At 43.9% G+C, this 13,548-nt stretch overlaps 1 protein-coding gene across 1 annotated transcript in view; it reads right to left on the reverse strand.

Moving 5' to 3' along the window:
• PSMD1 (proteasome 26S subunit, non-ATPase 1) overlaps nucleotides 1-13,548 on the reverse strand; it is a 2,664,479-nt gene that overhangs the window by 2,400,836 nt on the left and 250,095 nt on the right. The window contains exon 4 of the mRNA XM_044070690.1: nucleotides 11,518-11,687. Coding sequence (XP_043926625.1) covers nucleotides 11,518-11,687 — 170 coding nt within the window. The remainder of the gene's footprint in view (nucleotides 1-11,517; nucleotides 11,688-13,548) is intronic.

Genomic DNA, 13,548 nt, shown 5'->3' on the forward strand with positions numbered 1-13,548 from the left:
GACAGAATTAGAGGGCTCTCCACAGAAAGTAGATCCTGGTTAAGAGCAAGGCACAACAGCAAATATCTTCCATCTCTTAGCTTGGTAGTAGGTTTCTTAGTCTTCTGCAGAAACCCAAGTACATCCTCAAAAAAATCCCTAAAGGGGATCAAAACACTATCTCAAAAAATGTCAGTTGAAGAGTGGACAAGTGAGGATGAATTTGAGACCCCTTGTCTTGTGTAAGAAGGTCCACCCTGTGAAATAACTTGTGGTAACTGCCCTTGGCTAAGTGCACAACAGGGAGCCAATACTGTCCAGGCCACAATGGAGTCACCAACTAGATTCTGAGAGAATCCTTCTCCATTTCGATCTGGACTCTCAGAATTAGAGGAAAGTGAAAGAGTAGAGAAACATCCCCTTCCAAGAAAGAATAGGCTGTCCACCTTCTCTGGTGCAAAAACACAAACGGAGGAAGCTGTCTGATCAGAGGGGAGGCAAAAATCTATACCGGAGGAGTACCCCACTGATGGACAATGTCCAAAAACACATCTCTGTGAAGCATCCTTTCATGAGCCTATGTTTTGCTCCGAAGGAATGCATACACCCTGGAGTTACTTGATACTGTACAAATAGATCCAAAACCTGAAGAGCTAGCCAGGAGAGAAGGTAGGATGGTATAGTCGTCCCCCTTGCTTGATGTACCGCACCACTGTGGTACAGTCTAATATTTTGAGAGGCCCTGGAAGAAAGAAGGAATGAAAGGCCTGAAGGACGGTTCCCTATTACATCCTCGAACACGCACTTACCAGAATACATAAATGCCAACACATCTCCACTGAACCACGTAAACAGATCATCCTGAAGCGTGAAATCCAAAACGTCTAATCGTCATGCTTGGCCATTCCGTGGTACAGCTCCGTAAGGTAAGTGTGCAATAGTTACGGACCTTAGGGTTAGGGTGCGGGTTAAGTTAAGTGCATAGACGGTAATGTATCTGAGATTTAGTGTAGGGTTAGATGTAGGGTTTTGTTACGTGTATGAGTGTGGATTATTTATTTTGTTCGGGTATAGCTTGTTAAGGTAAATGTGCGATAGTTACAGACCTTAGGGTTAGGATGCGGGTTACGGTAAGTGAATAGATGGTGGTATATGCAAGATGTAGTGTAGGGTTAGAAGTAGGGGTTAGTTTAGGGTTAGAAGTAGTGTTTTGGTTGGTGTACGTATGTGTTTCTTTAGTTTGTTTGGGTAGGTAGTATGTAGTGGGAGGTGGGGTGGGATAAGTATGACAGTTAAAACTTTTGAATTTTGCGGTTTAGGGCAGTGTATTCGTGGAATATGTCGGTGTGTTTGTATTCGATTATTAGGGCTTCGAGCTTGCAATAGAGACCCCTGAAGGACAAACAAGTGAGCTCTAATCTCAACATTGATGTGGTCTGACATCTGATGAGGGGGCCAGAAACCCGGGACATTAAGTGGACTGAAAGGGGCTCCTCAACCCACGTCTGAGGCATCCGAAAAAAGTTCCTGAGAGGGAACTGGGGGCTGAAATGGAAATCTCAGGCTGTTGACAAACAGCTGATAAACACCACTGAAGCTCGAGCTTAATGCAAGGAAGAGGAGGGACTAGAAATCTAAAGGATGACAGTGTTGGAGCCAAACTGACTTTAGGAACCACTGCAGGTTTTTCATATGAAGCTTGGCAAGAAGTAGCATAAGAATTGTGGAAGCCATGAAACTTAGTGCCCTTAGAAATTCCCTGGCTGTAATAGAAACCAGAGGAAGAAGGGATTGAAAAAAGGTGGAAGAGAGAAAGAGCATTGGAAGAAAGCAGGGAAGCCATCATAGGGATGGTCTGGAGCCAACAACGAAGTACATGGTCCTGAGAAGGAAGCAGGACTAAATCCTGGAAGTTTATTTTAACTACCAGGCTTTTTAAGAAACAAACTGTATAGTGGAGGTGTTGATGCAACGTCTCAGGGAGGAAGCATGAATGAGTAGGTCATCCAGATGAAGGAAGATCTGAATTCCTCTCATTCTGCAAAAAGCAATCACAGGAGCTAGGCATTTCATGAAAACCCTTGTGGCAGTAAAGGCCAAAAGACAAAGCAGAGAACTGAAAATGCAAGAAAGAAACAAAGAAATGCAAACATTTCCTGAAAAGGGGATGAATAAAGAAGTGAAAACAAATATCCTTGCTATCTAGGGAGACCAAGAAAGCCAGGGAAAGAGGAGGAAAACAGGGTATGAAGGGATAACATCTGAAAAGAAGGGATCTTCAGAAAGATGTTGAGCTGAACCCAGATGCCTTCTTTCCTGGGAACCAGAAACATTCTGGAATACAATCCTTCCCCCTCCTGTGAAGGGGGCATACCTTGAATGCTGTCTTGTGCCTGAAAGCCCTTAAAGTAGATCTAGGAAGAAACAAACTGTTCCAAAGGAGGATGAGGGATCTTGGAAAAGGAAGGGATTTCTGTACCAGGAAACAACCCTGAAGGATCGTGGACAGAATCCAAGAATCTTGAGTGATCCTGAACCAACTGGGGAGAGACACAAAGATGAAGAGATAAGGGAACCTGGCTTAGGAAAGGGAGAAGCAAACAGTCAGACAGAACCTGGGTCATCTTGAAAAAAAGGTTTCTGAGAAGTGACAAAGACTTTGCAGGAGGAACCTGCCTAAAACCCTTCTTACATTTGGGAGGAGAAAGTCCACGAACAAAAGCAGATTTAGATGGATAATTCCCCTGAAATTGGAGAAACAAATATACTTCAATTCCTGCAAGGCCTTATCCTTATTACCTAATTTTTTACATCCCCTTCCTCTCCCCTAGCCACCCTGCCTCACACCATCTGATCATTGCATTCCTTCCTCTGCAGGCTCTGGCTCACCCTTTATGCTCCCCTTTCCCCTCACTCAATCTCTCAGCCCTGTTACAACATGCTTAAATACCCTGCTTCATCTCAACTGCAAATAGACATCCAACCGACTTATACCTAGCTTTCTATCACTACCACGTATACCAAGTCTCCCCTCTTTCTCCTCCATCTCCCCCTTCCATCCCATTAGCCCTTCTAGATTGTTCAACCTTCGTGTAGAGCATTTGCTTTATATCTGTTTGAGTTTAGTGCAATATCTGTATACAAGATTTAGGTATACCAGTTTTGAATAGTAGCCGTTAGAGCTTAGTACTATCTGTATATACATCCTACCTTTATTTTATCTGTTAATTACTATGTTTCATATTGTATGTATATCCAATGTTTACTGCAGTATGTATTATTTGTTACTGTATGTATATTCAATTGTTCTTCATGTACTCCGCTGCTCATGTGTTATTCTGGGGAGTTTTTCACCTGCGGCTTCCACTGAAAAAGGACCGGTGTCCAGTTGGAATTTCCCGGTAAACAAAAGTAAATAATATCTTGCAGGGACTTAAACTCAGTAGCTGCAGAACCAAACCAGCTCTTATTACAAAGAGGAGCATCCAACAGTTTAGCCATAATATCTTTAACCAAATGGTGGAGACCAAGCTAAGAGGAACATCTCAAAACAGAACCAAAAGTAGCAGCTCTACAGGAGGCATCAGCTGCATCTTAACTATATTTAATAAAATGAAGGGCTACTTGAGAAATAGGACAGTAAAGAGACGGGCATGGCCTTCACTTCAGAATCAGGAAGGTCCGAGATAGCCTGGGAAGCCCAAGAACGGAGGGCTGAAAAATATCTGGTCATATGGGTTTGGTAATTAAACAACACAAAAAGGCTAAGGATGGAAACAGTATAAACCTTCTTCCATAGCCGTTCCATAGCTCTAGCATCCTTGTCTAAAGGAAGTAGTTCGGTAGACGGCAAAAGTTTAGGGGGTTTGTCAGTACAGCCAGACTCTACAGAAGGATAAGCAGAACATTATTTGTAAAAAGAAGTTATGTGCCTTCCATAACGTTCCATGTTAGTTGTCTTCATCTCGGCTTCCTTCTTGCTGGTTGGGACTCAGCCATCTTCAATAGCTCGAGAGCGGTTTACTGGCTCGAGGCTACCACTTATCCCATAATGCCTAGCGATAGCTACCCAGATCTCGTTTGAAATACCTAACTCCAGACATGACAACATAATAACCAGTCAAAAAAACTTGACTATACCGTCAAATTTTCTAAGTCAATAGAGGAGACAAGAGAACACAGCCAGTGAAACAGAAAAACTCCTCTCGATCCACTAGGACAGGGGGATGGAGGGTGAGATGCAAGAAGGAAGGCGAGATGAAGACAACTAACATGGAACGTTATGGTAGGTACATAACTTCTTTATGTTCAGTTGTCTATCTCGCCTTCGTTCTTGCAGGTTGGGACAGCGTCCCCAGCACCTAAAATCCTGGGTGGCTCAGTGGAACAGACTCTTCAGGACAGTGGACCAAAGTCAGCTCTGCTCCTGGAGACCATATCCAACTTGTAATGAGAAATAAAAGTATAAGGGTTTGCCCACGTGGCAGCTGCACAGATGGAATCCATGGGCAACCTAGACTGGAAGGCTACAGAGATGGCCAAGGCCCTCGTAGAATGACCCTTCGGTTTAGTAAGTAACTTTGTTTCTCAACTGATAAAGAAATAGTGTGCGACAACCATCTGGACAATGCTACCTTGGAAACTGGGAGACCTTGTTTGCCTAAGGCATGAGAGAGAAATAGTTGGTCCGACTCCCTTACTACTTTAGTTCTGTGCAGGTAAAAACATAATTGCCTGTGAAAGTCCAATTGGTGTAGTTTGTACTCTGCCTTGTTGGTATGATTAGGGAAAAACACAGGAAGATCTGTACATTGGTTTAAATTATTTTCTGAGAAGACTTTAGGGAGAAACGAAGGATTAGTCCTCAGAGCAACTCTGTCCTTATGAAAAACCAAGTACGAAGGACGAACACATAGTGCCTGAAGTTCGGAGATGCGTCTGGCTGAAGTAATAGCTACCAGAAAGAGTGTCTTCCAAGATAGAAACTTGATAGAGCAGGAAGCTGCAGGTTCAAAAGGGGGCATAATTAAGGGAGGTTAGGACTAAATTAAGGTCCCAATGAGGAGTGGGATCTCTCACTGGAAGTCTAAGAGCAGCTGTCCCTCTCAAAAAAGCTTTACAGAGCTTAAGACATAATGTTAAGAGTTTGAAAAACCAACATGAAAGTTAGAAATGGCCGCCATTTGTACCCTGATCGTAGAGGAAGCGGACCCGGAGTGAAACAGTTGAGCTAGGAATTCCGGGATTTCGTGGATTGGGGCTGAAAAGGGAGCCACATCCCTAGCCTTTGCCCAAGAAAAACGTCTGCATTTGCTAGCATAAGTTTTCCTCGTAGACTTGTGAGAGGAGACGATAATGTCATGGACTGCTGAGAAAATGCTGGGAAGCTTGGCTAAGGTTGGAAGATGAGCAACCAAGCTGTGCGCTGGACAGTTTTGAGGGACTGATGCAACCCGCCTGACTGATGAACCAGGAGGTCTGGAATTGGGTCCAAAGTCCAGGGTTGATAGAGAAGATAACGGTGCAGGAACAGGAACCATATCTGTCGAGGCCAGTAGGGAGCAAGGAGTATCATTTTGCAACCCAGTGATATTGCTTTCTGTACAAGTATGGGCATTAGGGGAAAAGGAGGAAAGGCATAAAGAAGTCCCTGGGGCCAATTGTGGACTAGAGAGTCTCTGGGTATGTGACCCGGAAATGGGAGAAGTAGTTGCTGCATTTGGTGTTGAAGGGGGTGGCAAAGAGATCGCAGCAAGGCTGTCCCCATTTGCAAAAATAAGATTCGCAACTTCCTGATTCAGAGACCACTCGTGAGGCATGAGAATACCTCCGCTGAGCCTGTCCGCTATGACGTTGGATCTCCCAGGGATATGCATCGCAATCAGAAAATGTTGGGAGGAGATAGCCCACTGCCAAAGTCTGAGTGCTTCTCGACACAGGGGGTAGGGACCTGGTTCCGCCCTGCTTGTTGATGTACCACACTATTGACATGTTGTCCGTTTGAATAGCAATGGTCCCAGAAGAAAGAGAGTCTTGAAGGGCTTGCAACGCCAGGAGCATGGCTTTCATTTCCAGGACATTTAGGTGCAGATTGTACTCGTGAGGGTGCCATGTGTGCCTTGGACCGTCCTGCCCATATAATGCCTCCCCACCCTATCAGGGAGGAGTCTGTCGTCAATGTGGCTACTGGACGGGATTGTATGAAAGGTTTGCCCCAAGTTACTAGTGAGGAGACTATCCACAAAGAAAGATGCCTTTTACATGCATCTGTGATTATGATCATGTAAGTCATGGGTAGCTCTTGGAAAGACCACTGCGTAAACAGAAGCCACTGAAGAATTCTCATATGAAAGCGCGCCAGTGGGATTAGGAGAATGGCTGCTGCCATGGAACCCAGACTTTGAAGGACATACATGACTTGGATCCTTTTGCTCTGCATCAGAACCTGTACCTGCTGATGGACTGTGGAAACCCTTTCTAGTGGTAGCCTTGCAAACATATCCCTTGTGTCTAAGTCTGCTCCTATGTAAGTGATAGATTGACAGGGCAACAAGGCAGATTTTTCGAAATTTACTGTAATGCCGAGCTGGGAACAGATTGTGATTGTGTGGTCCCGTGCTTGTACGACTTGATGCCTGGTGGTAGCAGTAAGGAGCCAGTCGTCCAGATAGGGAAACACCTGGAATCCTTGAAGCCTCAGGTGAGCCGTGACCACTGCCATACATTTGGAGGACACCCTGGAGGCTGTGGCGAAACCAAAGGGCAGAGCTCTGAACTGATAATGACTGGCCCCCAGCCGGAAGCAAAGATATCTCCTGGAGCTCCTGTCCATCTTGATGTTAGTATGCATCCTGAAGATCTATTGGACACATCCAATTGTCCTGATCCAGAAAGGGTAAAATGGACTGTAGCATGACCATCCAAAACTGTTTAGTCTGCTGAGATCTAGAATCGGTATCGAGTCCCCTGTCTTTATTGCTACTAAAAAGAACCATGAGTAAGTTCCGGATCTGTGCTTGTCTGCCGGGACTTCCGGGATGGCTCTTTTTTCTAGCAGTTTTGAAACTTCTATTACTGCTTGCTCCTTCAGATTGGGCGGAACATCTGGAAGGGTCTTCCTTGACTGTAAAGGGGGTTGATGGAAGGGAATTTTGTAACCTCCGGATATAATGGAATGTACCCATCTGTCTTGTGTTAAACTTTGCCAGGCTTTTGGGTATAGCGAAAGTCTTCCACCGACTGCCTCCAGAGTTGAGTAGCCGGGCAAAACTTCAGGTATGCTGGAAGGGCTTATGAGAGAAGGATTCTCTGTTGCCCTGGTTCTGTGGACCCCCTCTGCCATGAGGGCGGCGTCTATTATTGTTTCCCCCTCTGCCTCTGGAGGAAAAATCACTACGTGTGTCAGGGCAAGGCTCCCTGAGATTTACAGAACCACATCTTTCCACTCTACTGACCCTTGGGGGAAGGTCTGGAGGGAGTGGAAAAATGAACTCCCACGGCAGAGTCTCTTGCCTTCTTGCTCACACCTAGTCAGTGTCTTTCACCTGTGGTCCAAAAAGAAAGGAACCAAAGGAAGTGTTGAAGGACACTCGAAAGGGTTCCGCAAAGCTACACAGCCGCATCCACGCATGCCTCCCAAGGGCCACCACGGTACCTGCGGCTCTACTCGCCACATCAGCTGCATAGGACATGAGCCTCATGGAGGAGTTAACAGAATTAAGTGTCTCTAGCTGGGAAGCTACATTGGCTTGTGCTCCTTCAGCTGTTAGATCTTGGGGGGTATCTCTGAGCTCTTTAAGGAGATCCCTTTGAAGTCAGGTAAAATGACATAGGTAGTGCAGTGACCTCAGAGAAGGTCGCTGCAGCAAACATTTGCTTCCCATAGCTGTCCATCGTTCTAGACTCCTTGTTAGGAGGATGGACAGACGAAAAGGTCTCCGCTAACTTTTTTGGTGGCTGCTGCTACCACCACCATAGCATCAACAGGGACACCTTTCGAATGGAACTGCTTATCCTGGGGTGCTGTAATGAATTTACTAGGTCTCCTCGAAGCTGGTTCCACTGTATCCGGAGCTGACCGAGCCTTTATAGCCACCACTGTCATAAGTGGATCGAAAGGCAGACACACCCAGGAGGTGGAAGGTCAGGAACTGAAGGCATCCAGAAATACAGACTCATACTCAGTAGGGGCTAGGGGATTCCAGTTCCCCCTCTGCTTAAGCATTTCTAGGATGTCCGAGAAGGAAACCTCTTCAGAGGGGGATCTCAGGGACCCTTCCGAATCATCTAAGTAGGAATCAAAAGTGACTCGGAGGAGTCAATGTGCTTCCTCTTACACTTTTTCTTCCAAGGGGGCTCTTCTGAGTGATCACTAGAGGCCTCAGAAGAGGAGGAAACACCCAATGGGGTTTCCTGGAGCAGCGGTTCTCTACGCTTAGGGTTTGAAGGTGGGACAGAGGTTGGCACAGGCACTACAGGGGACAGAGCTGGTGGGGCTGATAGTGGAGCTGACTCAGGGGACAGCACACTCCGCATGACATCAAAAGCGACCCTGCCACGATGCAGAGAAAGCTCCAGTTCCGAAGAAATAGGAATGTTTCACTGCTCCGAGGCCAATGTAGGAGCCAAGCTCACCAGGGCCGTAGCTCCGAGGAGGAGAACGGGGTCAGACAAGGGTCGATGCCACTCGCCCCCTCGGAGCTAACAAGGGAGTCCCGGTGCCCAAATCCCTCGACGGAGGGTACCACAGAAGGAATCGGAGCAGACGTCGGAACTGAAGGAGATAGTTATCTGAGCCGATGGTTCCACTACTCTAACACCAACGAACTCCGGCTCCGAACTCATTGGAGTCTGAGGAGGAACATTGAGGGAAGTGTACGGAGCAGATACCTGTTGAGGAGGGCTGGACAAGAATTTGGCTAGTGTCTGCGACTTTAGCAACCTACTGACCACTCTCTCCAAATCATGATGAGACAGTCTTAAGAGGATCGAGAGGAGTGAGAGGATTGGTGACTACGCTCGCTCTGTAATAAAGGAGACAGACGAGCCGAATGTACCGACTCTAGTGAAGAGGACCTCAGCCTCTTGTGGGTCCACGATGGCTCCGAAGCCTCTGATGGACCAAACGGGGAGATTGTCTTGTTGGTGCCAGCCGGAACAAGGAAGATAAATCCTGAACCTAAAACTGCTCCGAACTTGGAGCCGACAACTTAGTGGATTTCACAGGCTGTGAGCTCTTGGCCGGTAAATCCTGGGGTTTTAAAAGACCTGTAAGAATAAGCTTATTCTTACGCTCCTGCAGGACTCTTGGACTAAAGGCATGGCAAACAGAACAAGAGTCTTGCAGGTTCACAGTGCCTAGACAATAGACGCAAGAAGTTCGCCCATCTGTCAGACATTTTCTGACAGCATGAGTCACACTTCTTGAACCCAGAAACTTTGGATTCCTTTGACATTCTTAACAGCAGAAGGAAAAAACAACTACAACAGTAACAATAAGCACCTACTAGAAAGACTATAGCTAAAGTTTTTTTTTTTTTTATTTTTTTTTAAAGAATCTAAAAGCCTCTAACTTAAACGGCTAGTCTATAAGAACAAGGCAGAAGGAAAGCCTCTAACTTAACCTGACAAGAATAGGTAGGGGGAGGGGTGGGGGAGATCTCTCCAAGTTAAATGAGTTATACAAAAAAACAAGGGATACTATAAGCTAAACAATTATCTATCAGAGGCAAAACTATCGCTAATAAAACAACTAGAAAAGTTAAATTCTAGTGAAAAAGTTACACAAAAAAATCTATACAAACCTGAGCCAGAAAAACGACACCTCGCAGCTGAAGAGGCAAACGAAATCTGGGAAGCTATCGAAAGGGATTATAGGATAAGGGGTAGCCTCGAGCCAGTAAACAGCTCTCGAGCTATGGAAGACTGCTAAGTCAGAGCAGAGGATCAGCTCTGATCCCAACCAGCAAGAACCAAGGCGAGATAGACAACTTAACATGCAAAGTTACACTAATCAGGCACTTTGCAAAATCTGTCTGGTTTCTTAGGGGCTGGAAGCTGGAAATCGAGGGCCACAGAAGCTGCTGAAAAGATATCTAAAAAGGCAGACAAGGATGGAGAGAGAGCGAGCAGAAAGATTAGGAGAATCCATCTGGGGAAGCTAATGCCACCTCTTCTGGATGTCAGAAACTTGAGAACAGTCCCATTTAAAAAAATCCATCATATGAGAAATATTATCCCCAAAGGAGAGTTCTTCAAAGAGAGCCTGGGCCAACAGAGTCTTCCTCCTCAAAGTCATAATCCAAGGCAGAAGGGATCTGAAATGAATATGCTAAAGATCCTTCTCCAAAATCCAGTTCCTCGTCAGAAGAGCCCTGCACTCTGGGCCTCTTGAGTAGGGCACAGGACAAAGAGGGAGTAGATACAGAAACTCCTTGGGGGAGGCTACAAGACCTACAGTACATTAAACAACCCCTGGGTAAAATCCTGCCATTAAACTTGGAATCTTTAGGAGCACTGGAAACTTTTTTTTTCTTTTTTTAAAGGATGTCTGCCTTAAAACACAGTTTAGACATTTGCTTACATTCAACTAATGTTAAGAATCTCCTCCAGAACAGGAATCGGCTGAATCCCTCTTGGTCCTTCTGAAATAATCGGCAGAGACTCCCCTCAACATCTGGAATACATGCCTACAGAGCCTAAGGATGTGCAAGAGGTCTGATCCATGCCAGCATCTGATATGATTTCTGCAGAGGAATCAGATGCAACAACCAGATGATCCTCTGGGACTTCACCAGCCTCGAGACAGATGTCCAGGGGGAGGCGGGACAGCAGCCAAATTAGACCAGACTCTTTTGGCCTACTTCCTGGCAGGCATCTGACCTTCAAGATGGGAAGATTTCGCCACAGCACCTTGTGCTAAAAATTTAAGACACTTATAAATGGACAAATAGGAGAGGTGACTACGCAAGGTCTTGGGGACAAACACCTGGCAGGCAGAACACTTAGTACGGTCACAAGAGGCACCCAAACAAAAGAGACACTGTTCGTGATGATACTTGAGGAATCTGCCTCCTACAATGACATTTTCCCTTTCTGGATGACAGGTAAACTCACAAAATTAAAAAAAAGAAAAGATTAAAAACCCCAGTAGGGCACATCTGAAACACGGCCCAGTACCAGCACAGGAGCAGCATTTCGACGGATGATCGATGATGGTGTTTGGACTGACAGCAAAGAAATTCAGAGGTCTGAACATCACCTTTAATATCCTACACCTTGAGCAGGGAGCATAAGTATGATGCATGACATCTATAAAATCCTAAGGCTTTGGTACACTGGCCGGATGCTAGGCTACACAAAACAGGGAACCCCTTTAGTAAAGAATACTGCAACAGTGACATGGAAGGACATTATCCATTACCAAAAAAAAAAAAAAAAAAACAAACACGCATCATACTTTGTGCAACCTTACTGCAGCTCAGAAGAAAAATTGAATTTATTTTCAGAAATCCTGGATTTGCAATATTACAAACATACCTATTATGGTTTCCACATATTCAGAACTGTCAACCACATTGAAGAGGTCACCTGCACCCAAGGCATAGTTCAGAGACTCTTCAAAAGCACCCAAATGGTAAAAAACCTTTGAGGCTACAAGAGCAGCAAACGCTCGACTCCTGAATGTCTCATCTTCATAAAGGACCTCACTGGAAAAGAAAAAGAAACAAAAGAAATCATTTACTCCTGCTTTTGAAAGATGTCTTGAAAACAGTTCACCACAAACTATGAATACAAACCTGTCAAACGTCTCATTTAGAAAGCCTAGAAATGTCTTCCATTTCACTTACCACCCACAGCCCCACAAAAAAAATTTGAAAAATTTGAAAAATTTTCAATGCTGAAAGTTGGCATGCTCTATATATATATATATATATATATATATATATATATATATATATATATATATATATATATATATATATATATATATATATACACACATATATATATATATATACATATATATACATATATACATATATATATATATATATATATATATATATATATATATATATATATATATATACAGATACATACATACATACACACACACAGACTGCAGCAAAAGCAAACTGCTCTTCTCCGAACAGATGCAGGAATAACTAGCATAAAAGTACACTTAACTAGTTACAAGCATTATGTTAACAAAAATCCACTTTACCTGTGCTGTGTGAATTTACAGCAAGATACGAATGAAAGCCACTTGGTTATCATTAACAGTCAATCCCAGTGCCAAAGACCATAACATGACAACATGCAGGCGCTCTGTAAAATTATGTCCACAGATGAATAAGCTGTTTATTTTGATCATAACAAAAGAATTTCCCAGTAGCTACAGAAGACAAAATTCAGTGTTCCTCTTAATGGAACTTTTTTTGCATCCTGTGCCTCAAAAGCTTAGGAGTCTGGGCATAGTGTCTACCATCTTCATGGTTTAACACCACCAAATGTATCCCCCAGTTTCTCATATATAAATCTTCATAATGCAGTCTGCAATTATTTTAAAGCAACAAGTTCTGCTGCAGGGCTTCCAACCTACTAGCCTCAAAGAACTTATGTCATTGCCCTGTGTTAGAATTTCTGTAACCCACATACTTATACATTTCACTTTTTAATGTTGTGTGCAACTTAACTTCAAGTGGTAATGCATTTAAAGTATTTTATTTTTCTTACTTTTGTTCATTTTAGCCAAACGGCTTAGTGAAAGAAAATAAGTGAATGTAACATAAACGGTAATTTATTTAGCAATACACACATTAGACTGTAATATTGGACAAAAACAAGAAAAAGTGCCACATATATTAGAAATATTAGGTCTGAAGAAATACTATGGTACACAGAGGAAAGAAAAAAGTAACCACTATAGAACTATCCAAGCCTTCTTACAACTGACCACAAATGGGGGCTGTTAAAAGTGCTGTAATAAAGACAGTTTCTTCTGGGTTAGTGGTAATGCTGTTAAGTGTCTGACTCACAGACCTACAGTACATAAAGGGTAGTAGTATAAAAACTAAGCAGAGCTGTAGATGTCCTACTTCACACTGTTGCAGTATTCCTTATTATAGGGAGACCCTGATGGGTAGCCGCACATATGGTCAAACTAACAAAGCCAGAGCCCTTCCACATGGCTTGCATCAGACATGTCTAGCATCCCACAAGCAAGGTACCTTTGTGACGTGAAAGCATCACACCCCTCAGAAAAGAACTGCCTTAGAAGAACAGAAGCAACAAATGAAAAAGAAAAAAAAAAGATTGCACAATTATGTAAAGAGAAAAAAAAAAGTAAAAGAAACCTCCTTTGCCGGAGGAAAGGCAGCCCCAATGGGGGAAGGAGGGATGGAGAGAAGGAATATTGCAACAATAAACTTAGTGTTTTAGATATAGTTGCGCTTTTCTGTGTGACCACAGACTTAGTATTAAGAACCAAACTCTGTCGGTACCCCAAATTTTGTAACTTGTCACAAAAATTATTGCTTTCTATTTCATACTTTTACTAACAGTTAA

This window comes from Protopterus annectens, chromosome 4.part1 (assembly GCF_019279795.1).
Source record: "Protopterus annectens isolate FY-2018-M chromosome 4.part1, PAN1.0, whole genome shotgun sequence".
NCBI lineage: Eukaryota > Metazoa > Chordata > Ceratodontiformes > Protopteridae > Protopterus > Protopterus annectens.